At 44.0% G+C, this 10,988-nt stretch overlaps 1 protein-coding gene across 4 annotated transcripts in view; it reads right to left on the minus strand.

Moving 5' to 3' along the window:
* Positions 1–9,570, minus strand: part of NSMAF (neutral sphingomyelinase activation associated factor) — a 43,220-nt gene extending 33,650 nt beyond the window's left edge. For 2 of the 4 annotated variants that reach the window (XM_082233775.1, XM_082233774.1), the window contains exons 1-2: positions 9,423–9,570; positions 9–98 (exon numbers count right to left, since the gene is read on the minus strand). In XM_082233775.1, the coding sequence (XP_082089901.1) occupies positions 9–98; positions 9,423–9,478 (146 nt within the window). In that variant the 5' untranslated portion in view covers positions 9,479–9,570. Of the gene's footprint in view, positions 1–8; positions 99–8,940; positions 9,327–9,422 lie in introns of those variants that run through there. The other 2 variants (XM_082233773.1, XM_082233772.1) reach the window with 1 other exon arrangement.
* Between the last annotated feature and the right edge of the window lie 1,418 nt (positions 9,571–10,988).

Below are 10,988 nucleotides of genomic sequence, written 5' to 3' on the forward strand. Positions count from 1 at the left end.
TATTGTACCTTCTTTCTCTGCCATCCTTGTTAAAAATGTAATTAGCTGTATGCTGTTCGAAGTAGTATTCCTCCAGATTAAGGAGTAGCAAGGAAAACCTGCAAACAATAAAAGCAAAATTATTATTTTTTTGACTATCACAGCACTTTACGCTTTACTAAAGGAGTGAGGAACCTGTGACCTTCCAGGTGTTGTTGAACTACAGTTTCTAAGATCCCTCGCCACTGGCCATTTTGCACAGGTTCCCCACCCCAATTATTCAGAAAATATTTACTTTGTCCACAGCTTTCATGCAAACATGAAGAAAAATGTTTTTAGAGAAAGAGCTAATCTATATTTTAATGGCATATCTGTTTCGTATGCATTTGTTAACACACACACACACACACACACACACACACACACACACACAGTGTTACCCCTGGGGCAATGGACTCCATAACTGTGAAGTCCTCTGCCAATGGGGGATGCCAACCTCTGGCCACTCACAAAGACCTGACGAAATATACTTCAGACCCTCAAATCACCATTAGCAGCCTTGCGCTCTCCTGATATCTTTTTGCCATAATTGCCATCAGCCCCAGCCAGCTACCACATTTCAGAAGGAGCTGGTGGGAGTTACAGTTTTGAACATCTGGAGGCCACCAGATTGGCAAAGTCTAATCTAGAGAACAGAGCAGCTCCCAAAAAACAGGAGCAGGGCCATCCTTCAGTCACATATACAAAATTAAGCCAGGCAAGTCTGTAAAAAAAGAAAAGCTTGTAGTTAACCACTGTCTATGATCTTCATAGGTGGGGAAAAGTTACAGATAGGTAGCCGTGTTGGTCTGCCATAGTAAAAATAAAAAAATTCCTTCCAGTAGCACCTTAAAGACCAACTAAGTTAGTTCTTGGTATGAGCTTTCGTGTGCATGCACACTTCTTCAGATAGCTTCTTCACTTCTTCGTATCTGAAGAAAGTGTGCATGCACACGAAAGCTCATACCAAGAACTAACTTAGTTGGTCTTTAAGGTGTTACTGGAAGGAATTTTTTTATTTTTACTATAGGTGGGGAAAGTCTATTGTCCTTTTGATCCCTTCCCATTATGGCTGGTAATATCTAGTACAAAGGGCTTGACTGGATGGGCACAGGGTATAACTAATGCAGTCATGTGAGGGAAGTAATTCCCACTGCCTTGAAAGAGGCAGAGGTGCATCTTCCTTTGAAGAGGTCTTCTCTGGATCCAGAATCATAGAACTGCAGAGTTGGAAGAGACCCCAAAGGTCATCTAGTCCAAGCCCCTGCAAAGGTTCATTCTGTCTCCTATGCTATTCAAGATCTATATGAAGAAATTGGGAGCAGACACATCTCTCTCTCCCTCTCTCCATTCCATCTGACTCAGGAGATGCTGCAGAGCTGTGAGAATTGTCTGAATCCTTTGCTCTTGTCTTTCTTCTCAGAGGTCAGATGGTGTCCCATAAACACTGCAAAGCTCAGCTTTGGATAATTTGAGCAAGAGAAAGCAGAAATTGAACAACATGGGTTTATAATATGACTGAAGTTTCTCTCACTTCTAATCACAAGATGAATAGACAATAATAATGCAAGGTACTGAATAAATCATTGCATCGTAACGAAGAGTAGCTTGCAGAGAATCACTAAGTGGTTCCTCCATTTATCTGTGTGGTGAGATGCTTATCCTCTCTTGAGATTCTTGGGAACAAACACCCTATCAAATTACTTGAGGAATTATTCAGCACTATGTTCCTAAAACACTAAAATGACCAAGTCTTACTACCAGTTGAATTATCATCTTGCCACCCGGTGATCATCGTTCATTAAATTTGCTTCCATCAACAGACATATCATTCCGTTGCAAGAAGATGAATTATAATGACAGGCCCATTAACACCAATTTCAAATAACAGAACTATTACGAAAGTGGCAGTAAACATGTGATAGATGAGATTACATGAATTAGTCTTAAGGCTTGTAGAATCAGAAAGGTGAAAGGTAAGGAAGTAAGCAAATGTTGGCCAAGTCTGGTCTAACACCAGACCTCCTCCCAACTCCCTCTCCTCCCCATGCTGATCATATTGAGTTTCAAAAGTCCAAGCTGTACCAAACTACTTCAACTAAAAGCAAGATATACACCAATGGAAAACATGCATGGATTTTAGTGGAACCAATTTCCAACCGTGCTACTTAGCCTGCAGGTAAACTCAATTAAACGAGGTATACTTCAATAAAAGCTAGGCTGTGGATTGGGCTCTTGGCTTTAATTTAAATGTTTAATCAATATGCAGACTCTAAAGCTTCAGTGAATTATGAAATTATCTTCATCCATCAAGTCTCCTTCCTTTCTAAGGCCTAATTTAACACGAAGTATTATTTCAGATCTGAAAATTGGACAAATCCAATTCTCTATTTTTAAAGCTGTTCAGTATGAGCCAATATATGGTACCTGCACTTAGGGCCATTCTCAAGATTGCATTCCAGTTCTGGCTTCTTAAAGACATGAGTTATAGAACCAGGTGAAAATGCTATGGAAGATGAAGTGCATCAGAAAGGTAAAACAAATATGATGAACTCCCTTGATTTAGTTTAGCCACATTATTTATTTATGATAGAAATTTTACTTTCTATACTACCAATTTGTCATATGTCTTGACAATAGATTTCTGAACTTCTGTTCATGGCATTAGGTATGGATGATGAAGTGTGCATGTACACCAGCCTTGTATTTAACGCACATACCCAATAGCTATAGGCAATAAGCAAACTCATGCAGCCCAAGTGAATGGATAGGCAAAGAAGGGACAAAACACTTTGTCCCTCCTCTGCACCCAGCAGGGAAATGTAGCAGGCTGCTGGAGGAGGGATGGAGCTCTCCATCTCTCTTCTGCCAGACCCCAGCAAGCAGGAAATATCCATGCCATATATATAAAGGACAGAGCTTCCCTCAAAGAATCCAGGGAACTAACTATAGTGCTGGGTGTTGGGAACTGTAGTTCTGTGAGGGGTAAATTATGGTTCCCAATATATATTTTTTCAGGAAAACAGTGGAAGCCATGTACTTTAAATGTGTGATATAGATGTGACCCTATTAAGTTTTGTGGGCCTGTTTACAAGGCTGGTGAATGCATGCACACACACTCACATTGTGCTTTGCCTTTTAAGGAACAAGTGGCACTACAGCTGCAACACTCAACGTGAAAGAATAAGCCGTTGAGATTTCTAAACAGGAAGCAAAGCAGCAGCACGGACCAGTACAAGTTTATCTGAGCACAGCACAATCGTTTTTCATTCAAACCATAAGCATAAGGGAAACAATGACTGCATAATATTATCAGTTACATAAATATACAAAACGAAGAACTCCATTTGATGGATTTAATAAAGCAAATCTCTTAACAAAGTATGTTTTTCAGGATACTATTCACTGCACTTACAGAATTTCCAGGTCATTTTAAAATTTGCTTTTCCAGTTAAACTACCAATCATCCAAAGCAAGAAACCCTTTAGGGTGGACTGAGATAAGGCTACCTGCAGCAATACTTGGGCCTCCAAGAAGTTCTGACTCTCTCTATCATTAGCTGAATGAACATTCAAGGATGCAAGGACAGAACAACCTGCTGTTATCAGGCCAATGGCCCATTTAGTCCAGGATCCTGTTCTCACAGTGGCCAACCAGATGCTTGTGGGAAGTTTGCAAACTAGGCAGTATTCAAAAGCATGATGACCCTGATAGTAGAGAGGTAAAACATAGCAAACTTGTCTTCCACCCACTGTTTCCATACCATGAAAGGAACAGTAAAAAAACAAATCTGCACATTGGACTGGAGCACAACTTTCACAAGGATTTGAGATTATAGATCAGGCATCCCCAAACCTTCGGCCCTTCAGATGTTTTGAGACTACAGTTCCCATCATCCCTGACCACTGGTCCTGTTAGCTAGGGATCATGGGAGTTGTAGGCCTAAACGTCTGGAGGGCCGCAGGTTGGGGATGCCTGTTATAGATGCATGAATCCACATCCTGATTCAAAACATTGCTATGTTGAACTGACACAGCAATTGGCAAGTCATCCTTTAATTGCCATACATTGGCACTTGAAGTATTAAGGAAGCAGCTAGATCAGGGGTTTCATGGGGTTTCAGCAGCTGACCACTTTGTGCTGAACACTGGGTGTTGTTTCTTTTAAGCAGTCTGTTGCCAAATGTCCATCCTGCTCAAATATAAAAACTTTACTCCGCCAGCAACCAGATCTTGAAATATTATGATTAATCTGTCAGGAAACAGAACACAAATTACACCATCTGGCAGCGATAATCTATCGTTAGTGATAATGTAAGAGATTTAGAGGGGAAAGTGTGGTAGTCTATTATCATTTAAAAAAAAACCCTGTGTACAGCCGCAAACAGCAAATACAAAAAAAGTATTCTAGACTAATAGACTTATTATGGTATAAGCTTTCATGGGTAGAACCTGTATGTGCATGCTCACATGCGAAAAACTGTATACCAACACATTTCTAGGTGATACTTATTACTATTGCTTATTAAATGCTCTCACTGCAAGCAACTCAAGGCACCTTTACCTACAAGCTGTATATTTATTAATATGAAGTCAACTCTTTTGGGTTCCACCAAGGGCTATAGCACCTCCACTACCTTTGATTGCTGTTGTTTTTGAGGATACTATCAGGGGGAAGAATGACTGTAAGTGCTCTCTAGGGAATGCAAGTGAGCACCAGGGATGGGAAGTGTGTAATTTTGCCCCACCTTTTATTGTGAGTTTAAACTGGATATAAAACAACAGCAGAAGTGAGATTGCTACTGCTACTTACAAAAGGCAGGCTTGCATATTGGACGGGCAGGGATAGTAGTCTCTGCTTTCTTTCTTTAAGTCTGCTGGCAGTTATTATTAATTATTGTTGTTGTTGTTGTTGTTTTGTTTTAGTATATCTTTATGTTTTAAGAGCATCTTATCTGATTGTTCCATGCTGCTTCAAAATGTGGAATTTTTGTTGTTGTATTTTTTTGGCATGTTTTATAATACTGTAAACCACATTCAGACTTCTTTGGGGCATAAAGCAATACAGAAAACCACCTAAACAAATACATTTTAACAGTGTGTATATAAGGCGTCTGAAAATCTCAAATATCGGATTTAGCTTGCCAAGTAAGAATTAAAAGGACAGCCCTCTAGGCATTTGTGGCTACACAGACTCCATTACTTCCAAGGGCACGATTCTTACACAGGTCTGAAATGTTGCTGCATGGCCTCATGCTCTCTATTTGATGATTATGATTTGAAAGTTCTTCACTAGATATTATAGGTTAGGTTATGGACGTACTGAGAGCGGACTAATTCGCTGAGTGGGCATCATCCACACAATAGTAGGGTACATGCCGTGGTTTGGGGAACCCCTAGGTTTGAAGAAGTACAAAAATATGTTGGAGTGGTTTTTCTAAGGAGGGACACACACACACACACACACACACACACACACACATGATAAAGAGGGTTAAGCATGTTCAGTGGTCATATTAAAGGGGAGGAAATGAAAAACGATGGATGGTAGGGAATAGAAGGGAGCTTTCTGGAAAAGGGCACAACTGGTTAGCCCCAATGCAACAGGCTGCTGCAGGTCGCATATGTATGAAAGATATACAGCTGGCCGGACAGTGCCAATGCCCAATCCATCTTAGGCACTTGGTGACCTTAGGCAACCCACAACCCTTGCAATAGGAAGATAGTAATGCAGGGAGCTGTTGTAAGATCGTAAATGTAACAAACACTTGAAATACATTGCAGAAAATGCAATTAAACTCTACTCAGAGCATTTTACTTTCTATACTCTAAGATATGTAAGATTTCAAGAGAAAGAAATTTTCTTCAGTCCTAAAAACTTTCATTTAAAAAACCCACAACTGTCAATAACTTATGGCTCTTTCCAGAAGAGATCTACTAACCCTTAATCCCACCCCACCCCATAGAGTGTTTTCTTATGGAGTTGGGTGCAGAAAATTAAACACATATAAAAGGATAGCCCACCCCCAAAGCAGACAGCTAACTTACTTTTCATAATGTTCTAGCTTCAGCCTACCTATCCTTTTCTTCCTCAACCATTTCCACTGTCTCATACCCATGTGATATTTCTTCTAAGGTTGAGCAGCTGGTGACCTCTGTGTTAACGCTAAGAATGCAGAGATGCTTTTGCATCAGAAACTTCATCTGTGAAACATTTGCATGTGACCAGTGCCGTCGCCTCCTCCAGCATGATTGCTCAGAAAGGAATTGCAGGGTGTATTGGAGTCTTCACACAAAGGCATTCCCCCGCGTAGGTGGGGAAACCACAAACAGTGAGGCCCAAGCTACAAACTGCAATCTGCAGTGAAAAAATCCCCCTTTAGTACAACTATGGGATTACCCACAAACAAAACACGAAAATGCAGGCTTCAGCCAGAGTACAGATTTTCCTTTTAGTCTGCATAGATTCATGGAAGAGAGTTTAGGCAGCAGTCTATTCAAGTAGTCAGTAAGAAGTAAATGTGGTCCTAGGAAGCTGATTACAGAGTCAGACAATTGATTTATCTACCTAAGCATTTACTTTAAGCAGTAGCTTTGCAGAGTTTCAGACAAGAGTCTCTCAGGAATGGCCCTTCTCAGGACTTGCTCCAATGGTTCCAATTTCACCTGGGACAGAAGGGGCTTTCTAAATCCCATCCTTGATAGCCCACTGCATCACACAGTGCTTCTTACCTTAAGCACTGAACCATAGAAGGAATGTTTGAAATTCGCCAGGCGCCAGATGTATTTTGCACCTATCGGCCATTTGCAACCAAGTGAATATGCCTGGGCGCCAGGATGGCACCTGGGGTCTCCATCGTCTGGAGGTGCACGCCTGAGGATCCTTAGATCTTGACTATTTTCACACACTAGCTACATACCTTGTAGAAGTCTATATTTTATCTGCACAATCAAAATGAATTTCAGGAACCAAAAAGTCATATTGAAAATACAGTAAGGCATGATGCAAGATACAAATATGGAGGATGTGTTTGCAGTTAAGGAGCTAAGATATATGTTCGTACTTTGGGGGTAACCTGAAGTTTGTACAGAAGTATGAAACATACTAAGCTTGCTTTTTAAAAAGAAAGTGGAGAAGAAGAAAGTGCGGTAAGGGAATAAATTATTCCATTGTACCATTTTTTTATTATTATTTTCTTTAGAAAAATATCATAGATTAAGCCTGACTTGGAATTACACTATCTGCTCTGGAAGCCTTGCATCTTAAATAACCAAAGCATGTTTATAAGGCCCATGGAAGTTAGTGGGACTTACGTACTTGCAGGCAGAATCACATACCAGGCGCTGGGAACAGAACAATGTTGCATAGTGAAAAAGACACACAGTTAAGACTGCAACTGCGTGCAGATTTCGAAGTCCCATTAAACTTCCAAACAGCTGCAAACCTCTATCATTATACCATATGCTGCCAATTATGCAAGCGGGACCTGCAACAAAGAGTTGCAGTATGGAGTGCTCCTGTTTAGGGTCCCACCACCATGTCAGCCGACATTTATTTAGCTATCTACTGATTGCCCATTAGCCATGCCCTGTGGGTGGTTCACAAACATTAACACAAGAGTCTAAACTTTAAATATTAATATAGCATATAAATATTAACACGATAAACATAAGATCATTCTAAAATACGGTTTAAATCCAAGAGAAAATGCCCTATCCTCCTGGGTTGAAGGGGGTGTGCCTGGCTGTTAACTAGAAGGCTGGTGCTTCAAGCCCACCCAGGGACGGCTGTGGGCAGGATTCTTGCATTGCAGGGGGTTGGACGTGATGACCCTTGGGGTCCCTTCCAGCTCTACAATTCTAAGATTCTTTTTTTTTTTTTTGTCATAGTATCTCAGGTATGAGAAAACTCAGACTGAGGGTGCGGGAAGTGCAGGAAGGCAGTGATCTGGAGGTGAATGGAGAATTAATGGAGGTACAGAAAGTTTACCATCCCCGTTAAATGACACTATGTATGAACCCTAAGAAGACAGGAGTGCCTGGTGTGCTCTGGTCTATGGGGTCACGAAGAGTCGGACACGACTAAACAACAACAACATGAACCCTAAATGCCCAGTTGTGCCTGGCCTGTGCCTGGATCTAACTCTCCATTCTCCAACTAGGGCACACTATGGACCCATCTCCCTGACCTTACCAGACGGTACCAAAGCCCTACCCAAGTTCTCGGCTATGGGAATAATTGTTTCCTCTATTCATCCATGAAATGTTGAGAGGGTACAATCAGTGCCAATGTTTTGGCCAGTATGTGCAGTCAGGTCCTAGAATAGCCGATAAGCATTGGCTCAAATATTTTCACACTTATGAAAAAGGTAATATCCAATACAACTAAATGTCCTAAGCCTAATGTTTCAATCTACTGTATATTTCAGCTATGGAAATGTATCCGATCCTCTCATGCCCCTCACCCCCAAAATGCCTGCCTGTGAGCCGTGATCCTAAGTTTATAACACAAGTTGCAGCAGCTACTCAGTGACGAGGGGAAATGCATTCTGCACATGCTCAAATGCTTCACATTCCTTGCATGACAGTCCCGGTTACGGAAGTCAGGTCCCGCACAAACTAAAGCCGGGGAACAAATTGATCACACCTGGAGCAATACAAACACTCAAAAGCTACACCAGTAAATACAACCGAAAGTTTATTGGCCTGTCACTTTCTACTCATAGCACCGCCTGGAACACCCGTCCAAAAAAAATGGAAAGTGAGAAAGTTGCTCTTTTTTCGTAAGCAGAAAAAAAGCGAAGGCGAGTGGGCGGAATTTTACGCGGCCGGGGTTTGCGCGCGAGAAGGGAAGCCTATTCCAAAGACGCCGCGCCATCCGATGCCCTTGCAAACGCTCCCCCCCCCCTTGCTTTCGCCGCACCTTGCGCATCCTTTGCAGCTCTCGGAGCCGAGCCGGCAGTGAGCAGGCACTGCGGTGCCCCAAGAAAAGCAGCCCCGCTCGACTTCCGCGTCGCAGGGCCGCCTTCGCAGCGATGCAGGACCAGCGGGCGCGACGCGCCCCTCGCAGCTCTGGCCAAGCGGGCCGCTTTCGCTCGCCCCAAAGGAGGCAGCCCTCCTCGCCGCCCCCTCGCATCTTGGTCGCCCCCCATCTGAGCGGCCGGGAGGGCGAGGCCTAACCGCGGGGCAAGGACCGAGGTAGCTCTTTTGTCGCAGGCGTCCTACCCTCGCCAGCCCGGCTTGAGCTTTACTGGGACTCCGAGGCGCTTCTGAGCAGCCGACCGGTGCGCGCATTACGCCCGAGCCGCCCCCCGAGCTTCCCCCTTCCAGGCTTGCGAAGGGCGGCCCCGCTCCCTGACAACGGGCCGGGGGAGGAAGCTCGCCCCGCCGGGGCGCTTCACGCACCTCTCCTTGGAGTAGAGCTGCTGCTGCTCCTGCCGCCGCTTCCGAATGAAGGCCATGGAGGCGAGTCGGCGCCGCTTCCGCTGGGCAGCTCCTTTGTAGCGCGCACGCCGCGCGCTCACCGCCAGGGGCCCGCGCAGCGCCAGCGCCGGCCATTTATACTGCAGAGGCCGCCGTCCCAGGCGCTCGGCTCGGGCTGGGCTGCTGCCAAGCGTCGCCTGCCCTCTCTCGGCCGTAGCGGGCCTCTCCGCCTCCTGGGCCGCGCGCGGGGATTTCAAGGCAGCCACAGCGTTGCGCTTCCTCTTGGCCCTCGGAAACCCAGAGCCCTCCGGTGGGGAGAGGCCGGAGGTGTCTCGGCGTTACGCTGTCGCTGCTGCGCCCTCGTCTTCCCCCTCCGCCCTGGCCCAAGCGCTGCGCTCTCCAGAGCAATTGGGGAGAGGCAGGGAGTGACCCTGCGAGCGCAAAGGGAGGCCCGTCGGGGCAAAAAAGAACACCTGTTTCGCATACAGGTTGATGAGGTGCTGAAATGGCACTGGCTGAGTATCGGGGTCGCAGTGGATGGCGCAAGGAGGCTGCTGACCCAATGTGCTGCAGCTGTGAAAAGCCGAAATTCCAGGCTAGCGGGTGTTCGTAAAGGACTTGAAAATAAAATGGCTGATGTCATACTGCCCATACACAAGTAGTAGATAGGTAGCCGTGTTGGTCTGCCATAGTCAAAATAAAAAAAATTCCTTCCAGTAGCACCTTAAAGACCAACTAAGTTAGTTCTTGGTATGAGCTTTCGTGTGCATGGTCTTTAAGGTGCTACTGGAAGGAATTTTTTTTTATTTTGCCCATACACAAGTCTGTGGTGCGACTGCATTTCCAATGGTTGGGGCCCAACAACATCCGGAGAGCCACAGGTGCCCTGTGTGCTAGGCGTGTGTTCACAGACAGGTGTCTTTTCCAGAGCTCTGGCTACAAACCAGCCTGAAGGAAAATGTGACCTCTAGTTTCTTCATCAACAACTCATAAAACGCTGTTCTAGAGCATAAATCATTTACTCTGGTAGAAGGAAAGTTGTTATTCTATAGTATGGTATGTGGGTTGCATGCAGTCATGGACCATAATTAAACTACCCATACTTTTGAACCAACAACGGTTTGTTGGTTTGCTTTTAATGTAGAATAACTTCTGTTACAAGAAAACATGTTAGCATGTTGAATACACACGAAAAACCCAGATTTAGAGCTCCTCCTTGTGGTCATGTATGGTTACAACACATAACGTCCTTAAACACAGAGCAGGTACTTCATCTTGAAGTTAGTTAATTAGAAAGTTAGTTCAATAAAAGCACTTCATTAAGGATTGACTGCCGCAGAAACAAGTTCTCTTAAGCAATTAAAATTGGTTAGCTTAGTGGCTAATTGAAGACAAATGTCTCCTTGCAAACAGAGATTACTTGTTTTTCTTTACAGTCATAATCCATTACCATGAGATCATGGGTTGCTGTTGGCTTTAGTTCAGTTCCCTTTTTAACCTTTGGTGATGGAGGAATCACATGTTAAACAATCTTATGAATGTAAGAAG

This window comes from Podarcis vaucheri, assembly GCF_965113315.1.
Source record: "Podarcis vaucheri genome assembly, chromosome: 8".
In the NCBI taxonomy this organism is placed as follows: domain Eukaryota; kingdom Metazoa; phylum Chordata; class Lepidosauria; order Squamata; family Lacertidae; genus Podarcis; species Podarcis vaucheri.